Consider the following 20,156-nt stretch of genomic DNA (forward strand, 5'->3'; position numbering starts at 1 on the left):
GCTCCTTGTGATGGCTGCTGAAAGCGGATCATGTGAGCTCCTTCGAACAATTAAGCCCGCAGGTTTTAAAGCTTGATGTGATCCTCGCAGCGAGGACAAAGATTTCTGGAGAAGACGCAAACAATGTGTGAAAATTGGAAGAACTTGTTAGAAAACTGTGCAACTTTGAAACCGAGGACTATTGCTTGTGTCACAAGAAATCACATCAGGAATTAAAAAAATAAAACTCAGAAGAAGAGATAAAAAGTGTTTATTAATACTCACCCTCTCTGCAGATCCAAAATTGGCAAGTAAACCAGCATCTTCACCCGTCTTTTTACTACAGTCACATTCTTTTGCTTTCAGACATCGACATCTTATGCGAATATAATAAATTACGCGTTGATTTCGCATACAATCAAGTATTAAGTGGATGTGAAATAATTCGAACTTACATACAATCAAGTATTAAGTGGATGTGAAATAATTCGAACTTAATTTTGTTCTTCTAATCAACTTACGTTGGTTCTCGAGGAGGATTAGCATGGGAACAAGTTGCATGCATCGTTAGAACGAGAGGAGATATTAACTCAAAGCATTAATCAAGCTACTACAATTAAAACATAAATATATGATTAAGACTAAAGATTAGTGTAGGAAATGAGAGCCAGAGGGATTAATTAGTGAATGAAAATGAGAGAGGGGGAAATTAGGTTGTGAATTTGGGGGTGGCTTAGCGGTTATGGTGGGCGGGATTTGTAACGGTGAAATCACCAACCACCAACTGTAAGATGCTTGACATATGAATTTTGGGTGGAGTACTCTGGAGACGCTTCTCCACCAAATAATAGAGGAAACGAAGGCTGAACATGTAATTGGAAAAAGAAAAAAAAACATTATCAGAAGTGCACAATAAACTTCTTAGAGTGCCAATAACATCTTTTTAAAAATTTTATACTTGCGTAGAAATTAATTGTCAAGTCATATATGTTATTTTTCAACTTCTTTGATAAGCGTTGACGTATATTATTGGTAAAAACAGAACTTATAATAGTTAATTAATGAAAATTCTTATAATCGCATCAGATCACATTATTAATGCGGATATCCGTCCGTTACCAAATCCAATAGGGACTATTAGTGATTTTGCCACGGTAGTCCATCTTTCCGCTAGTTGGGAAGGCTCACAATGGCATTTTAGCTTTTTCTGGCCATCATCATGAGATTCACGAGCCCCAGGAAATGGACTCAAAACGTATTGTGTGGGATACATACCTAAAATTCGTACCTAACCACTGAGCCACCCATCCATGATGGTTAAAATAACGTTTATTAGGATTATCAATGATCTTTAGATTATTAGATCATGTCAAATGATTTTTCTTCTTAAATTGGATCATATCATAATTGATTTGATCCGTTTACAATCCTATTGATGAGTAATTTTTAGAGAAATAATGAAGATAGTTGCTTCATGTAGAAAGAGTGAGGAAGGTGGGAGGAAAAGTGAGGATTACCTGGAGAGAAAAAAAAACGAAATTATTTTGTGTGATTTATATTGTCCGCAACTTTTTTTTTTATATTCTCTATAACTTTTCTTTATTTTTGTTAACAGGGGTAGAATGGTGTTTTTATTTTCTTTTGATTGACAAAGAAAATTCTATTAAATAGTAGAAATTATGCATTTATTTATGTCATTGCATGACTAGCCGTATAAAATACAAACACATACTTATTAAACAAGACCGATTTTTTTTTTTTTTTTTTTTTTTTTTTTTTTTTTTTTTTTTTTGTGCAAGAGGTAGGGAGTTACTCACAAATCACAATCGTGTATGCGCGGAGGCTGCGTCGTATGAACCCACTTGCATAGTTGCAGGCACAGCACTTATTTCTTCATCAATTCATGTCAATGAATTAATGGATGTTATCTCAATAGTAGTCGTCGTCTTCTTTTTCTCTCATCAATCATGCATGAAAAGACAATAAGTAGCTATATAGTATTGTTTATCAATCAACTATGTTGGTGTTACACCGTCATGTGCCAAAACTCAAGGATGTGGGAGTGGGATGTGGAGTGGCTCCAATGCCTGCCCAACTGGTTGACTATACTATTACGTATTGCAGAAACCTGTGTATAATTTTCAGCCATCTTGAACTCAAGGTTGGTTTAATTTCAACGTTAAGAAGTATTTGTTGCAATACTGAACATTTTCTTGTACCTTTTTTTTTATATACAAGCAATATTTCATCTGTATTACGTTTATTAAAATTACGAAAAGAAATATTTGAACTTAGATGGAATCTTAAGATCTTGACAATCTTTCATGAAGCATAGGAGGCAGCTTGAGCTTCTTTGGCGAAAATATTCAGTTCAAATGAGCTACTTGATCATTCAGCATCATTGTAACATAGCATTAGTGCCATGATCAATGATTGTAGCATTCACGCTATTTGTAGGTACATTTTTTTTTTAAATAATGTACTGATCTAATTAACTTGACTAAACCAATATGCTATCTATCTTTAATTTCTCTAATTAAATAGTGCTTCTACAATACATTAATTGTATGCGAGGGATGGTACCCATGTGCCAATGTAGCAGGATGGAAAACACATGTTAGGTTCACACTAGTACACATATATATATGGGTATGGAAGGCCTACAAACAAACAAATGGGAACGAAAACCCAACATGTTTCTGTGTCCATATACATGATGATTTGGGTATTGATCATGTTTCACAATTTGGTGGAGACGACAAGTTCACAAACATTTCAAATCCCTGCATGACTCTATTTTTGTTTGTATCGTTGGGAAGGAGAAGGGTTCCCACTTTCCCATTTTCCAATTCCCATTGTACGTTAATTTGACAAGTTAAATGTTCAGACTGAAGAGATGAAAGGTTCTATCTAAGCGGCACTTGGCACATGAATCAGTTTATCTTAAGAGGTAGAGAAGGTCTGCCTAGCTAGCACGTCTCACACAAACTTTCAAAAATCGAAGTAAAAATTCATGGATGCTAAATGTATATTCATATCATAATATCATGATTTATTTATTATGGATACCTAACCTGGCATTTACGCATGCATGAGATGTCACGTCGATCCCAACCAAATTAATTTTCATGAATCACGACGGTCTGTGCAAAACCTCCATGTCATATCATAAACCTATCCATTGGGTCCAATATTAAATATGCCTGTCTCCACGTTGTTCAAATAAATCGCCCAACAAAGTATTTATTATCTCGTCACAAATTTCTCCACATTTTGAGAGACTTTTAATTTTTTGGTTACATTCGAATTATAAATCTAGCATACTCTTACCTATCATCATACACACTCTCACCACAACTAAGTTAACTTCATTGGCTTTCATCAGTCTCTTTGGCGGACTGTGATGAGCTATATATAAGCTAGTTGAGGAAATACCTAGGGTTAATTAGCTGTTTTATCCATCACCTTACCCACCTCCACCACTAAATTAACGACAACGATTTCCGTTAAGTCCCTCTAGCGGATTATGATGGGGATCAGATAACTATCAAATTTTACGCTAGAGGAAGAAATATCTTGGGTTAGCTTTTTTTCTCAGCTCATTAATTTTTGCAAGTATATATATTGTCAACCAGAATAAACGACAACTTAATACATATTCGATGTTTTTATGTTCAAAGTCTCTATACAGTAGTTAAGAACTTTCAAATATGGAAGCTCGATCCCATATATTCAAATTCGAATTGGATTATCTGGTTGTAAATGTAACCAGACATACGACCCTAAAAACATGTCTCTAGAACAAAATGCAGGCGTTGAAATCACTGGACAGTGGTCCAATTCAAACATTAATTCAATCCCAAAAACATGTGATGTCTCTCTCTGTCGAGTGTCGGCTGATCAATACGTATTTCTCAATCCAACTTTTTATGTAACTTGGATTTCTCCAGCAATATATTATTAATCCCATAATAATTTAATTAACTAAATATCTTAAATTATTCCATGTACATGCGGCTCTAGAGGATGATTATGATAGTTTGATCGATGTCTAATTGACTATGGTTTCTGTGGTCCTTTACTGCTTTTGCTCAGAGTTTTCGGTTCTGCTTCTGCGTGCACTATTTTTATTAATTATTTGCATCGATGACTTTAATTAACAATCATTTTATGTGTAGGAGACACACTTTTCTTATAGTGTATAAATCTTCCTGCCCTTCCTTTTGATAAGTTTTGTTTTGATGTGCACTTTATACATTTATCATGCAATGTACTTTTTTATGTGTTATAATATAGGTGAGTAATATGTTTAATATGTCTCACTTTTAACATATATTAATAAAAAATAAATACATATGTTATAATTTGAATGAAATTGTAATATTACGTGACAATATTTCAAGTAGAACAAAAAGTTAGTCGTTCTATTTTGATAAAAGATTTCAAATTAAGTAGTAAGTCCTGAGGGAGAAAACAAATAATTATAGGGTGAAATAATATTCAATATATAACTATAGACAGCACGTACGTACAAAGCATAATTGAAACTCTCAATGTCTGAGGAAAATAATTAGTAATTAATTGCATCATCATGCCAATGACAGCAGCCCACAATTCAAGCATTTTTTTATGACAAACAACATGCACGAAACTTAGCATATTCCCATGGTGAGTGATGGTGTGTAATTTATTCAGTCTTGAGCTTAAACAATAGTATGGTCGTATGAATATAGTTCCAAAAGAAGGTCTCCAAAGTGGCTTCGTCACTACCTCAAAAAGAAAAAAAAAAAAGAAAAAAAAAAACCTTTCCTTCCAGACGAATAAACTTTATTGGATAAAATACCTTTTTATCATCTATAATTTTATCCGACCATATTCTGTCAGGTAAAAGTCATCGCTCAAATAAATTAGATTGAATGATTAAAAACATCATTGAAATAGTTGTGAGGGATATTGTTCCTGTTTAAATAACATCATTGAAACAATGTATATTAAGCACATGTTTCCTCGAGGTCCATGTGCATGAAGAGCTGAGGGGGAAAAGAGAAATTTACGTGTAGGCTTGAATCCTCACCCTTCACTTAGTAAACCAACAAAGAAATAAGAAACGAGAATCAATCTCAAAACGTACTTAAAAAAAAAACATATATATATATACACACACACTATGTTGATCAATAACCACTTACTAGGGCATGTGGTGCTTGAAATAGAATTTTAGAACAAAGGAGGTAAGAGAACGAAGGCTATGATTTAGGCTTGATGTTGATGGTGAGAGTAGTCAATCTTCTTTTAAATTTTTTGTTAAAACAAAAAAAAAAATTTAATAAGCACACTATGATCGGCAAACCGCCCTGGAAGGAGATGTTTGCGAAAGTTGTCACGTTCCCGCGCGCCTGGCAGCTTCGACAAACGTCGTCCCGGGTCCCGGGATGTTTCTTTGACGGTTAAAGGACAGACATGCCTCGTGATGCGGCGGTGCTCACATGACCGAATTGTTTGCCACATCATATTCTGGTGGGGGCCGCTGGATGTGGACGTCCACGTGGAGTGGTCGTGAGAAAGCAGCCAGTAGCTAGCTAGAGACATTACTGCCACGTCCGGTAGGAGTTGTGAAATGGTGACTTTCAACTTCGCCTGTCGCCGTCGCATTTACTCCGCCTTGTCGCCGGTGACACGTGGGTTTGCTACCCACTTCGTTGGTGGTAGCTCAAGTCGTGACAGAGCCTAATTCACCATTGCGATAATTCTCATTGAAATTCTTGTCATTAGCATATTCTCACTTGATATATCAAACAGATCAACACAGATATGAAGTTTTAAATTTTATGCACACGTAAATTAGACGGATTGATTAAAACGGTGTGTTTCTTACTTCACATCAAGTTTTAATAGTCCCTTAGTGTAATTAAACAGTTTGTGTTGTACATATATCATCTTGTTAAAATATAGAGGCGAAACGACATGACGTATATAGTATTAAAACACTTCTATATGGTATTTATTTATTTACTATATATGTATACCAAAAGTAGCATAAACCTAAACCCCCGAACTGACAATGTAAGGAAATAGAGTTATTCGATATATCAAATGATGAAGAAGAATTATTATTTTCAACTTGAAACGTCAGTCTTGGTATTCCAGAGGCAACGAATAGTGCTATTTGGACCGTTTATAAGAGGGAGAGACGGATTCAGACCTTAAAAATTTTTTTTTTTTAGACCGGCTAGTAGGATAAACTAATGAGATCATAAAATTTGGAATTAAGGAGTTGTCCAGATTACTCACTCATTTTGCTTTGAAATATGAGATCCAGTGAGGATCTCGGTTTGAGTTATAACTTACAAATTAAGTAAATATGCATGAAATTTCCATTTACCAAGGTTTTTCATGAATTACATCATGCAGTGCGGACAGTCCCATCCCTCCCTCCAATCAGCCATACCATACGATCTGATTAATCACCCAAAACGGAATGCCTATGCTTTGCCACATATGATGTCTGTTGGCTTTCTCCAAGAGCAAAGCTTCAAATTCATTGACTAAACAAATAATGTATAAATCATAGCAGTTGGTATCACTTGGCAAGTCATGTTGTCTAATCCCACGGTAAGATTTGTTTATTTTGTTGCATGAAAAATGAGATACAACATGAAAAGCAAAAGTGTACGAATTGTGAAATGTGATTTGATACATCATGCATATGTAAAATTTGTTTCTTTTGTTGCATGAAAAATGAGATACAACATGAAAAGCAAAGATGTACGAATTGTGAAATGTGATTTGATACATCATGCATATTAGAATATAGGACTAAAACCTAACTAGTGCAATTAACGAAGTGTATTATTACATTCTCATGTCATGTCTATATCACTTTTCACCTAATGTTTTAGGTAAAAAAAAATATATATAAATTCAGTTGTACCTAATTATCTCTCGAGTAAATAGAGCAAACCGGTAAATCACCTTGGTCGATTAATTCATATTTAAAACAAGATTTGAAAAGAGGATTCAGAAAATCCTCATCATCCCCTGAAAAGACGGGACATTTAATTCTATGCAAAGAATATCTGCTTTTCATACTTTATATGAGTAAAAGACAATTCTTGTCGCCATAATCCGCTGCCTTTTGAACTTGGAATTTTCATTAACACAACCTTAATCCAAATTTTTATTCTATCCTTCTAAAAGATTTCTTTAATTTATTTGGACCACGACTTACACTTTATCCCACTCAAGTTACATGTTAGGAAAAATAGTGTATTGGGAACACGATCTACTACATTAAATGTCATAATATAATTGATTTATTTTTTTAAAATTTTTTAACTAATTGTATTATTACATTTTTTAGTATCGGGACATGTTTCGACACAAAAATCTCTTGGACACAAAAATCTCTTGTCGGGGAGAAGTTAAATGTGTGCCCAAAGATCGTATAAATATGTGCGTGTATATGTATGTATTTAAGCAGGCATCCTCCCAACCATAAACCATTCAGAAGTTCCCATACTGTCCATATTCAAGTTCCTCAACAAATATATATGAAAAGAGAAACCTGCAGAAAACACAACAGTTTTGTTCCTGACATCCAATCCTTTTTCATCTCTCGATATCAATTGATCGGCCATCTCTGCAGATTCATAAGATATACTACAAATGACTACTTCATGTCTAGCAGTATCTCTTCTTCTTCTTCTTTTGTCCCTCCTCCTTTCTCAGGCTCAAGGTACATATACAATTATATATATATATATATATATATATATATGCAAAATATTCACTTATACGCCTAGGTATTGTTATGAATATTGGTTATGAAAGTAACTTATATTTGTTGTTGTTTTCTTTCTTGAAGGGATTCGTTTGGAGAAAGGATTCATCTCAGTTAGACAGCAGAACAATAATATCCACGTGAGTACTTCTGTTCTTTGTTCTTAGTGAAGATCCCGCGGCACTGTAGCAAAAAGGGGATAGGTTATCACGTTATGATAATACGTGGGTGATATATTGATGTATATGCAATATATGAGTGATAACCATTCCGTTTTTGCTATAGTGCAACAGAATCCCTATGAAGTTCCTCGTATATACATATATACGTTTCTTAATTACTCTTTTAGTACAAATTTTTTCTTACAATAGCAATTCCATAATTTTTTTGATAAATGCAGAAAGAGGAAAATACTGTGGTGAAAAGAAGTAATATTGCAGCAGCTGATCTTGCAGGAGAGCGTAGTAATATTGCATCATCAGGTACCTTCAAGAAAACAGTTTTTAGAGAATCCAAGAAGTCGTCACACCACCAGTTACCAAATATTCATGAAGATTATTGCGGACCTAGGCATCACAGACCCAAGCACCATTAGGATTACTTAGTTACCTTAATTTATAGAGAGCTAGAGCTAGATCATCAATTCATTCTTCTTTTATCCATTATTTTCGGCCATTAAAAGGACCGTCTGACAATGATTTAGTCTTCCGTTTTGAGTTTTCAGAAGAATGAAACCTCTACAATTACCATGTATTCTGCAGAACAATCTTTGTCCCGAAAAAACTAATCTAACTATTGACTTGCACTAGTCTTGAATTTTACTAAATCATGTGGCCATTTTCGTAGTAAGATTATGCAGTAAATTAAAGTTCCTGCTAAAAAAAGAGGACCTACCAAAATTAATCAAGTGGTTTTCATTTGTATTGTTGCAGGAAGCACTAGAAAACTAATCTCAGCCACATCCCCCTCTAGTGCTACCACTACCACCACTTCAAAGGTTGGTTTTTAATTAATGAAAGTAACTAGAATATACTGATAATTTCTAAGGGTTAGATGTGAATTAAAACTTCCTCTATGTGATCCATTTACAGAATGAGAAGAATGGAAGGGAAAAGAGAGGTGGTCCCGAACCGAAAGGCGAAAACATTAAAAGTACTACACCACATGGTGGAAAAAATGGGAATGTCAGAGCAAAATCACCAGTTATTTCTAAGCAGCAGGAGGCTGCTGCAGCTCACCAACACTATCCGGACCTAGCAGACATGACGGAAATGGACTATTCTCCGGCAAGGAGAAAACCTCCGATACACAACTGATGAGTTTCTAGTAGTGAATAACGATAAACAAAGAAAAACACAAAAACTAGTAGTGGAAAGGTGTTGGACAAAATAAATGAGGAAATATTAGATATAGAAGTTGGACAGCATTTCGGAAAATGCTGCAGAATTTAGGGCTAGCTTTGTGTATAGAGAACTATGATATTCTATTGGGATTTTGTTATTGTTTTACTTTTGATGGCTAAGATTTGGATGATTGAGTACAAATGAAAAAGCAGTCATGGAGTGCTGTGCTCAATTGGGACATTATCTGTTAGTTGTAGCCCTAATGTTACATTAACGTATAAAGATAATTGACCATTGGGTTTTTTTTTTATTTTTTTTGGCAAAATAGGAGCTTGTTTCAGAGAAAAACAAAAAGACATGTTCTGCTGACGTTCTCTTGATTATGATTTTCATATACTAATTATATCAAGATGTATTCTTTCCATTATAACATTAACAAATTGATAATAAGTTAACAATACGTAACAATGTGAAAATTTCATCGAAGATAATGGACAATAATTAATGATTGGACTATCTGCAAGTAGCTAGAAATTTAAGTCTGATGGCTACAAAGTAGGTGTTTGCTTGGAGAAGTATATCTTTGTTAAATCAGGCAATGGGGCCCACCAACGATTCTGGACTGAGCCACCATGTTTGAGATATTGCATGCATTCGGTGTGAAAATTGAGGGATCACTCATTTGCCTTTACATGTGGGCACACATGTTTCTTGTTGGGTCAACATCTGTTTGGCCATTGCGGCCCACACAGCCGAGAAGTACAACTTTTATGGCACAAAGCATTATGGTGAGTTGAGTCGGCGACAATACATTCGTAACATAGAAATCTTTCTCTACAGTTACAGTTGCGCCATCAAACTTTAACGGTTGGAAAACAGGCATCTAAGTCAAACACTACGAAAGAAGAAGCCAATAAGACCAAGAGGCTCAAGTAACACAGTTGATACTAATACAGGCATCTAAGTCAAGGCTCAAAGCCTACTAGTTGACGCTAGTACAAACTCTAGATATATCATCTTGACAAGCACTGCACTGCAATGACTAGTTACTATTACAGGCATACAATTCTACGGTAGAAGGCACTTTTTCCTTGAGATATTGAATAGCATTATCTCTCACATTCTCTTCCTCATTCTCCCGTAGGGCATTGCTCTCGATTCCCGTAGGCCAACACCAAAACCGGACATGATTAATAACGATCTTCTCCAGTGCAACATTGTTCTTCATCAAGTACTTGACATGCTTAACATGACATTTATGACCACAATACCCCGTCATTTCTACTATCTTGAGGTTGTGATGGGGGATCAGGGCAGCTTTCTCTATTTTTGCCATCTCCGCATTGGATCCAAAACCCAACTGCATCAAGGAAAACAGTTTCACAAAACTCAAAGCCTTAACTTTTGCTCCCCAATATTCATACTATTGGTTCTTCGAAATATTGGCAAAAGAATGGAGAGAAGATACGAATGCAAATGCATACATACAAACATCAAGTTATAATTTGTAATGTATTGATAACAAACGCATACATACCCCCAAAACAAGTTTCTGCAAGTTAGGAGCTGCGTTCATGAAAGAAGCCAAGTGAACAAGGGACAAACAATAGTCGGCATCAACTAATAATTCCAAATGCTTCAGATTTGATAGCACTGGAAATTTATAATTCTGATGGTAAACCTGAAAGCCACCGAAGGAGTTAGGAACAAAACAATACAACAAGAAGAAAAGAAAACTGAAAGAAAACTGGCACATCATATATAACAACATGGGGTATACAGTAACTAACCGCTCCTCTGATATCCAGCTTCGGAATCTCTATATGAAACAGTTGGCATGAGAGTCGGCTGAAGACACCCCTTAAAAATTCACCAAGAACGCCAAACTTAGAAATGGATACCTCAACCAGCATCGGCACGTTCTTGAAATGAAAATCTGCCAGCATCCATGATGACTAAACGAAACAATTTTTGCATAAAAAATCTCAATCTTTTGGAGTTCACGACAATATTCTCAGAAGATATTTCAATGTGATCGAGGGACCAACAACTCTTAGACTAACTAAATCTCCAGCGAAACTCAGCGATAATCATTCAAGAACTGGACAGTTGGACAATAAGAACTCAACAGCTTCTCCTGTCACACCAACATACTGAAAACGATTGAAGAGCTTTGAGGGTCTTGAAACCAAAATTGTTTCCGCAAGGGCGCGGTAGACATGGAACGTCAGAAAACGGACCCATCTCCAGACCCAGTAGTAGTTTTAGGGGAAATGTATAGTTATTACCTAAGAAAGCAATTGTTTCTGCCAGAAACTCCAACTCAAGTATTTCAACCCTCTTTTCCATTGCAAATTGAATCCATTTATCAATGGAAGCTGCAAATCCGCTTTCTATAAAAAAGCAAGCCCTGAATCGTTCAATGCATTGTCCTCTATGCTGCTCCAAAACGTGATTCACCCAATTGACGTAGCTATGACTTTCCTGGTCTCTCGCTTCTTCTTCGAGGTACAAGAAGCGGTATTAAGTATCACCTTCTTCAAAGTTAATAGCTTCGAAATTGAGAGTCATAGTAGACGCCCAGACATACCGCCATGGCCTCGTAAGGACACTAGTAGCTACTAGCTACTGCTTTCTTTAGCGGCAAGAAAGACACTATACGAACAAGAAGTTCGGGTGGTGAATTACTGATTCGGTCCACATTGTTCTCATCATTGACATCCCACTGATCTGGTTCAACCTTGACCCTGTAACCAGTGGCGAACCTAGTATTTGCCGACGGAAAGGGTGAAATTAAAAAAAGTGCAAGGTTCAATCAAAGCGGTTGCTTTTACATTGGAGAGTGCAAAGTTTTGAGTCTATTCATAGCAGAAAATAGTATCTCCACCAAAACAGTTGTAAGCAATAATATCAAAGCTAATGTAAGAAGCTTAAATTGGCTAGGATTAGATCCTAAAAAATATTAAACGTTAGTCAAACAGCAGACTAGAACCTAGTAGCTAGGTGCCTAGGCAGGAGCCTAGATGGATTTAAATTAGGAAATCTTAATGAAACACTCATGGTACTGTTCACTTTTGACGTTAATGACATTTTTACTGTAAAAAGTCACTCATGATACTATTCACTTACAACACATTTTTGTCCTTTTGGTTAAAACTCAAAAGTTTTTAAATCATTTTCATTAGTTTTCCTATTATTTGAAACATGAAACAAGTCCTCAAAGTCACATCGGAAATTCATTGAAAGTAGTAATGGCTAGGAAAAAAAAAAAAAAACCATACAAATTTGAGTATGAAATAACCTCCTCCATATTGTATTAACAACATTAAGGTAATTTTAGTATTCAAAGTCTTATTTTATGTGGTATTTTGTGGGTATGGTTTATCTAAAATATTTCATTGAAGCACTTATGTCTTTAAAGTATAATTAGAGACCAATTAGAAGATCAAACCAAAAGAAAGATAGACCAAGCCAAACCATTTAACCAAAATCAAAGGAACCAAGTCAAACAGAAAAAAGATAGAAGAAAAAAAAAAGGGAAAGTAAAAACGGAGAAAAGCAACAAAAGAAGGATAGAAGAAAAAGTAACAAAACGCAATGTTTCATTTAAAAGGAATGCTGAAACGACCTCACGGGGTCCAAGATTTTTGTAAAATAACTTCTTTTTTTTTTTTTTTTTTTTTTGTTCTTCTTCCTCGCGTAGGAGTTGCCCTCATTTGCAACAAGCAGCCCACCGATACCATGGCTGTTTATGTGGCTTTTTGACGACCGAAGGGGCGGATTCCTTGCTCTGCATGTGAATTTCCGACGACCAGAGGGGTGGTCGCCCCTCCTTGCCCTGCTTGTAACAATGGCGTATGAAGTTGGAGGTAGAAGACGAAGGAGCAACAGAAGGATAAAACCAATTTCGTAAAGAATGACCGTTACGATATAAGGAAGGATAGATTTTTCAGTGTGGTTGGCATACAAAGTGGTATATTATGTGTCACTATATAAATGGTGGGATATGTGTATTAGAAAGTTAATAACTTAAAAAATAAAATTTCTTTTCACTTACACAAAAACACGTAATGTAACACTCGTATTTCCGTCAAAATGAAAAATTTATCTTAAGAAAGGCTATTGAGCAAGTCACGTGACCTCAATTGCCAACTGGCCCAATACAAATAACAACCCTCTAACAGGCAAAGCCCAACAAATAACAATTTATTATTCCCAAAAGCCCATTTCACAGTCCTAACATGTATTTAAAATATCGATATTTGTATTATGAAAATATCGACAAATAACGAATATCGGTTGCTTTTGATGAAAATGATGGAAATTTAAAATGAATTTTATGTTATACATAGGCAAAAGTTAGAGAAATAACTTTTGTTAGGGACATGAGCTAAGCAGACGCAAAATATCACATTATAATCTTAGTAGCTATAACACAAACGGATGGTAGATAAAGAGAGGGAGGGATACTAATATTATTTCTTTGATTATTTCTTTCGCATTGTGTTTTGATAGCATACAGAGTGTTTTATTTATAGAGCAACTTTCGTAATAACAATCATCCAAATACAATGATGACACTTTTGAAAGTATCAAATACTATTCTCAAGTCTTTATTCCTTTGAGTGGGTATTCACCCACTAATTCTACAACATTTTAGGGATTATAGACATTATTTTGGAAAAAAATTAAGATTTTTTTTAATATTTAATAGATGTGTCAAAAAATATCAACGATATTTATTGATTTTAGCTTAAGTTTAAAAAAAATTTCCGATATAAGAAGTTCATCCTATTTCTATATCTTTTTATAATATTTTTAGAATTTTTTACGTGCTCTATTTTATTTTTTCTTCCTTCACAGTTTACTGCGAAAAGGAGCAAACAGTAAGAAAAAAAAAAAATGAAAAACCAATCCCAACGGTGAAAATCCGGAGGTAAAAATAATATTTACCGCTCGATTTTGCCACCACCAATTTAGGCAAAAAATTTAGTAGACAAATATTTCCCTCCTGCCCTGACCTGCCCTACTCCGCCATCATTTGCCACACAGTGAGAGAGCGGACGACGACCCAGACAAATTTCAGTGGCAGAGACCACACCTGCGTATAAACCTCTGTGTCTCAGAGGGCTTTTGTACATAGTTTTCCGCCGCTCTAGGGCTTCTGTCACGCTTCTGCATCTTCTGGAAGCTTTTCGAAGTTTCTGTATCTTAGGTAAGAACTATGATCATGTTTTGTGTATTGGATTTTCGTTTTTTTTCGATTTTAATTTGGTGTTCAATTGGGGGTTTTTGAGTTTTTGGTTTGGTGATTGTTAGGTTGGTTTTTCTGGGTTTGAATGTATTGCCCTTGTTGATCTTTTAGATTTTGGAATTCTGAGGTTTTTGTTCTTGGGTTATTCTTGATTCCAGGAATTCTGAGGTTTTTAGATTATTGTTTGTTTAGGATGTGTTTTTTAATCATGTGTTCATGTGGATGAATGAAAGGTGTTCACTTTACTGGGGTTTTGAGAGATTGCATGAGATTGAATCCTATTTCACAAAGACAAAAAGAATGGGGATTGAGTTGTTCATTCGAAGTTGTTAAATTCAAACAAAACCAAATCTTGTTTCAGCCTGCAAAAATCGAACAAAGTTTTATGCGTGCTGGCTAGTGAGAGTGGATCAAAGTCAAAAGGGTCATGGATGCTGCCAATGAAAAGAAAAAAGAGAATGGGAAATTGTGATATGAGTGCTGTTGCTTTTCTTGTAGTTCCCCTTACGATGTTTTCTTGTGGTGATCAGTAGATTTTGGTCATAAATTTTCTTGAGGCGATGGGGCGTTTAACCGTAATGAATGCCCTTATGCTAACGTTTGTGCTATGCCTTGCTTGTGTGCAGACTATTTAGTGCAATGTAGTTAACTGAGAATAGGGAGAAATGGTTTATATTTATACAAAATTACGTTTTGAAGTTGGCTTAGGTTATGAAAAATCAAACATATTGTATATATGTTGGACTGGACATTCGAGTTTTTCGTTGGAAATACTTGTGGTGGTTTGGGAATTAACCAAGAATTGCTACCCATGTTTTTACTACAATTGTGTGTTATGGTTAAGTAGAGACGGGCATGCCTTATAACATTAATGGTTTTTCCTTTTTCTCATTTTGTTTTTTCATGTTTTTCGATTATCAATGTCATTATATAAAGTAGTAGTCGATTGAATGCTCAAGTTGCCCCATCCCAACCTCTAATAATGGAGAAAGAAAGCTGTTTCATAATTTATACTCTTTCTCTTTTGCAGGTTCGTTGCGGTCTGAGGAGAATGGGTAGTAATGGTACTGAACATATTCCCATGGATGAGCAGGTTGAAGGGTCTGAAGCCACTATTGAGATTAAAATTAAAACATTGGATTCACAGACCTATACTCTCAGGGTGGATAAACAGGTTGCATCTCTTGTGACTTTTCATTATATTTCCTGCTTTTGGGCAACAGTTATATCCTTGTGTACAATCTTGACCACCATAATGTTTGTGCATTTTTAGTGTACCCATATAATATGTTCTTACAGCTTGAGATAGTTTCCTTAAGTTAAATGTGCTTTATGTGTGAAAACTCTAAACGTTAGTACTGAAGCTTATTTGGGAAGGGATATTACATGTGAGGACATGCTAGTGGAAAGTCTTTTTTGTAAAAGTTTTCCAAACAGGTTTGAATTTACCAAATTGTGTCTTCTGAACTGCAGATGCCAGTTCCTGCTTTGAAAGAACAGATTGCTTCTGTCACCGGTGTGCTATCAGAACAACAACGACTGATATGCCGAGGAAAAGTTCTAAAGGATGATCAGCTTCTCTCCGCCTATCGTATCCTATTCTTTTTGTCTTTTGTATCGTGGAAGAATTTTTTAGTTTTGAAAACCTTGTGGCACCTCTATGTTACTTAGGATTCTATGTGTGCTTCATCAGCCCATTTCCATTATACTCACCAGCTTTTCATTTTACGGATTTGATATTTCCTTAACACAGTTTAGATGTTGAAGATGGCCACACTTTACATTTGGTTTTGAGACAACCTATTCCACCATCAGCTGAAGGATTACCAGATCATCCAGGTTGATCTTAATACATTGTAGTATTCTACAATTCTACATCTGTTAACATGTTTTAAGTTATGGACACATTGATGGCAAACTATCTGATAGTTTGGGTTCCTGGGTTGTTTTGTAAGATTGGTTACCATTAGTGGCAAACCTTATTTCTCTTCTAGATCTTTGATTCAACTGTTAACGTCATCGACATTGTTTTCATACTGCCAATTCTCTGTGTAGGAACTGATCCGGCTTCAAGTACAAGCCGTCATGTTGGCCCTGGTGTTGTCATTGAAACTTTCAGCATGCCTGTTCAAGGGGAAGGGTTTGCACCTGAAGTCAATCGGGTGAGTCTTTAACTAAATAATTTGTATTCCTATTTGGTGTAAATAATTTTCATGGTAGTGATTTCCACCTTATCTCTGTGTCTGAGCAGATAATCTCTGCTGTTCTTGGCTCTATAGGAATGCCAAATATTGCAGGTGGCAGTGAAGGGATCGAAGTCAGGGTAAATTTAAAATTGAAAATTTCTGAAGCTAATCTCACTTTAATGGATATTGCGTGTGTGTGTGCATATGTATATCATTTGCTATTTTAAATTCACGTGCACTTTGTGCTTACATATTTAATCTGTTATGGGGATGGTTGCTATGCTGAAGGAACATGGGTCACAGAGGCCAGAAAGGACATCGGGTTTGGGGGGTATGTTTGATTTCTCCCAATTTCAATCTGAACAAGCTGCCACAAGGGGTCCATCTGACAGATCAAATGGGACTTTTATTCATTCAACGTCATTTCCTTTGGGGCCTCAGCCACCTCTGGCAAGTTAAAAGTTTCCAATTTGTTTGATTAAGTTTTAATCTTCTTGTGTAGTTTGAACTTAACTTAATGAATCTCCTTGAAACAATAGTATAAATATTCTGCTTTATTGGTGGTCTTTGCAGGTAATTCCTGATTCTTTGACCACTTTAACCCAATATCTGAGTCATATGAGGTGTGAATTTGAGGCCATTGGTGAGTTTTCTGTGTGCAGGAATTTTTATTATATAAAATTGTTTTACAAATGGTGCTAGTTTGCTGAAATATTTTAAGTGTCAGCTCATTTAACAGCAGGCATAGATGCAGGAAGCAATCAAGCAGCTGGTACTCATAGGACGGAAGAAAGCTCCAATTCCTCCTCACGTTCAGGGATAAGGCAAGAGGGGCTCCCCACTCCTGCATCATTGGCAGAAGTCATGCGTTCTACTCGGCAATTACTTGCTGAACAAGTTGGAGAATCCTTACTTGTGCGTTCTTATGTGTCATTGTAATTTTTCGCTATATTATTGCAAGTATATATATTGGTGTTCCAAGTTGACAACTAGTGCTGGTAGCTTGATTTTCCATTAGTTGTCACAAATGAGCAATTTATTGTTTAAAGTAGAACAATCTAGTTACTGTAATTCTATATTAGCTACAAGCTTTCGGCTGTTTGATTTATCATGTTAAACAAAAGGTCCTTGCGATTTTCATGTTACATCTTGGCAGCAATTTGCAAGTCAACTGGATAATCAAGGGAATGTGACTGATCTGGCAGCACGGTTGAGCACCCAAGCTAGTGCATCGAGAAATGGAGCTTTATTTCATAACCTAGGTGCCTTTTTACTTGAACTTGGTCGTACAACCATGACATTGCAAATGGGTCAAGCACCGGTAGTGTTTCCTGGAATTGTCCTTGTCATGTCATTTTGTCCATTTAGATCTCAGCTGACTTCTAAACTTTTCTCTGGGTCATCTTATGCAGTCTGACGCGGTGGTTAATGCTGGACCCGCTGTTTTCATATCCCCTACTGGCCCTAATCCCATTATGGTTCAGGTACTGTAACTTTCTAAACACTTAATTAACACCTTGTTGAAAATAGTTCTATTGTACTGACTGAATTGGATCATATTTGGCTAGCCTCTTCCTTTCCAATCTGGAACAAACTTTGGTGCCATCCCCATGGGAGCTGTGCAGCCTGGTTCTGGTCTTGGTAGTGGATTTGGTACCGGTTTTCTTCCAAGGCGTATTGACATACAAATACGAAGAGGTACCTTTAAGCATTTATTCCCAGGTTATTTCCGTCGTTTGGTTTACTTTTATTTAATGCTTAAGTAGAAGTTAACCTTAGGAATTATTCATTTTATCCATGAGGTTCGTCAGCAACCACACCCAATGCCACTCGAGAGGAAAATGGGGAGACTCATCAGCCGTCAGGGCAAAGAAACCCAGCAACAAGTTCTGGTGGTGAAGATCCTACTAATCAAGCCACTTCAAGGGTCCCAGGTGGTTCAGCTTTTGCTGGAGAGCCGGCTGTAAGGATAGTGCCAATGAGGACCATGGTTGCAACAGTCCCTGCTTCCCTCAGTCGCCAACCATCAGATTCTTCTGGTATTTCGGGAGGGTTATACTATCCACTGCTTGGAAGGTTTCAGCATGTAGCTTCAGGGAATGTGAGTAGTGAACGAGGAACTCCAGCATCTAGAGATCGTCACACTGCCAATCTCCATACTGATCAGCAGTCTTCTGAATCTGCAGCAGAACAGCAAAATGCTGCAGATTCTGCAAGAGATGGTAATATACTCTTTGGCAGTGCCAAGAGAGGACAATTTGTTTTCTGTGGAGGTGCCAGAAGTTTCTCAAATATTTTGTTCTTTTAATTTAGATACTGCTTGTGTCTTAATTTGCTGTACTACGTAATTTGTGAAGTAGCATCTAAAGAAAAGATTAGTTCAACAAATAATAACACATAGCTCGTCCAAGGTCTTACGCACAAGAATTGAGTTAGGCAGTAGCTCATCCAAGGACTGGATTTGAGTTTTTCATCTCTTCTAATTTAGTTAACGTTGGTGGTTAAGTTGCTGTCATTGGTTGAGTGTATTCATTAGTGGCTTTTTCCTGCAGGATCAGCTCCCAATGTCAGACGGTCATCTATCGCACGAAGTGTCAGTATCAATATTTTATCAGCTGGCGGAACCCCAAACAGCCAAGACTCTGAGAGACAGGTCCCAAGCAGTATATTACAGTTTATAAGGACCCTCTTTCCGAATGGTGAAATTCATGTAGAAGATGGCAGTGCGGAGGGAGTGATTGCAGGTTCTGTACCAGATCAGGCAAGGACATCTAGTGTTGCTGTAGCTGCACCGGAAGCAGAGCCAAGGGCCACCGATGAAGGAATATTTTTGTCTAATTTGCTTCACCAAATCATGCCATTCATATCTCAAGCCACAGGGGGAGAGCCAGGAAATTCTTATGAGCACAGAATGGCCCAAGATTCTTCCACCAGGGTACGTTTTCTACACCAGTTATCATTTCCATGGCATTTTACGCCAACATTCAGTGCCGTCGTTCTCATGAATGGCCAAACAAAGCATACCTGCACATTAAGTTGTAAATCTTGATGTTAGGCTGAAACAAAATGTTACCAATCAGTTCAAAAAGTGATAAGGAACAAAAAGATGACTCTGTTTTGCAGGCCGAAACGTCCAATGTTGGGTCATCCCATCAGCGTAGTGATTCTGAACCAGATCCTCCAACTTCAAAACGCCAAAAGGTGACAACGATGTAGATGAAAATCTAAATCCGTTTTCTTTTCTTTCTTGAACTCCTTATCTGCGTTCTTTGATTTTTCCGATGTTTATAACTTGTTTCTCTTTTTATCAATGCAGACGGAGTAGTTATGATCGGACAGTTCAAGCAACGTTATTCATTGTCGTGAAAAAGTGATCGATTTTTTTTTTTAGCACAATCAGTAAGTGTGGCTTTTTTTTTTTTTTTTTTTTTTCAACACAGATTGCTTCTTGTTTTTCACTTCATGCGAGACGGTGGAAAAATTTCTTTCGAGTTGTGGAGATAGTATTGAGATATAGTTTTTGGTCGGATGTAATATCATAGTGTTACATAAAATTCATGAAACAGAATTTCGTCTTTGCTAATTAATGCCTAGTTTTCCATGGAGTTTTGATC

At 36.3% G+C, this 20,156-nt stretch overlaps 2 protein-coding genes and 1 long non-coding RNA gene across 11 annotated transcripts; 2 read left to right on the top strand and 1 right to left on the bottom strand.

Moving 5' to 3' along the window:
- Positions 1 to 7,453: 7,453 nt before the first annotated feature.
- On the top strand, positions 7,454 to 9,410 carry LOC137748300 (uncharacterized). Its single transcript, XM_068488433.2, has 5 exons — positions 7,454 to 7,714; positions 7,844 to 7,899; positions 8,160 to 8,241; positions 8,692 to 8,756; positions 8,851 to 9,410. The coding sequence occupies exons 1-5, from the start codon at positions 7,645 to 7,647 to the stop codon at positions 9,073 to 9,075; spliced, it is 498 nt and encodes a 165-aa protein (XP_068344534.2). The 5' UTR covers positions 7,454 to 7,644; the 3' UTR covers positions 9,076 to 9,410.
- A 576-nt stretch (positions 9,411 to 9,986) lies between these two features.
- LOC137746864 (uncharacterized) lies at positions 9,987 to 10,783 on the bottom strand. Its single transcript, XR_015952385.1, has 2 exons — positions 10,640 to 10,783; positions 9,987 to 10,462 (listed from the first exon to the last, which is right to left on the bottom strand). It is a non-coding gene; the product is annotated as an uncharacterized LOC137746864 (long non-coding RNA).
- A 3,286-nt stretch (positions 10,784 to 14,069) lies between these two features.
- Positions 14,070 to 20,147, top strand: LOC137747285 (ubiquitin-like domain-containing protein CIP73). Of its 9 annotated transcripts, none has more exons than XM_068487369.2 (16): positions 14,070 to 14,317; positions 15,387 to 15,530; positions 15,830 to 15,947; positions 16,115 to 16,195; positions 16,412 to 16,518; positions 16,608 to 16,679; positions 16,831 to 16,992; positions 17,116 to 17,185; positions 17,270 to 17,457; positions 17,699 to 17,863; positions 17,955 to 18,026; positions 18,111 to 18,240; positions 18,345 to 18,764; positions 19,095 to 19,477; positions 19,666 to 19,743; positions 19,859 to 20,147. In XM_068487369.2, the coding sequence occupies exons 2-16, from the start codon at positions 15,408 to 15,410 to the stop codon at positions 19,865 to 19,867; spliced, it is 2,178 nt and encodes a 725-aa protein (XP_068343470.2). In that variant the 5' UTR covers positions 14,070 to 14,317; positions 15,387 to 15,407; the 3' UTR covers positions 19,868 to 20,147. The 9 variants fall into 9 exon arrangements, with proteins under 9 accessions (XP_068343470.2, XP_068343471.2, XP_088546217.1 ...); XM_068487370.2 differs by having other exon boundaries at positions 14,105 to 14,317; positions 18,354 to 18,764; XM_088690091.1 differs by having other exon boundaries at positions 14,116 to 14,317; positions 18,345 to 18,815.
- The last annotated feature ends 9 nt before the right edge of the window (positions 20,148 to 20,156 follow it).

Source organism: Pyrus communis, chromosome 2, assembly GCF_041283825.1.
Source record: "Pyrus communis isolate YQ-2024b chromosome 2, ASM4128382v1, whole genome shotgun sequence".
Lineage (NCBI taxonomy): Eukaryota > Viridiplantae > Streptophyta > Magnoliopsida > Rosales > Rosaceae > Pyrus > Pyrus communis.

Excerpts from the sequence above, each read along its gene's own strand:
- LOC137748300 (XM_068488433.2), top strand. The coding sequence starts at position 7,645 with ATGACTACTTCATGTCTAGCAGTATCTCTTCTTCTTCTTCTTTTGTCC. Across the intron at positions 7,715-7,843 it reads CCTCCTTTCTCAGGCTCAAG|GGATTCGTTTGGAGAAAGGA; the intron begins GTACATATACAA and ends TCTTTCTTGAAG. Across the intron at positions 8,242-8,691 it reads TAGTAATATTGCATCATCAG|GAAGCACTAGAAAACTAATC; the intron begins GTACCTTCAAGA and ends GTATTGTTGCAG.
- LOC137747285 (XM_088690091.1), top strand. The coding sequence starts at position 15,408 with ATGGGTAGTAATGGTACTGAACATATTCCCATGGATGAGCAGGTTGAA. Across the intron at positions 18,027-18,110 it reads CTAATCCCATTATGGTTCAG|CCTCTTCCTTTCCAATCTGG; the intron begins GTACTGTAACTT and ends ATATTTGGCTAG. Across the intron at positions 18,816-19,094 it reads ACAATTTGTTTTCTGTGGAG|GATCAGCTCCCAATGTCAGA; the intron begins GTGCCAGAAGTT and ends TTTTTCCTGCAG.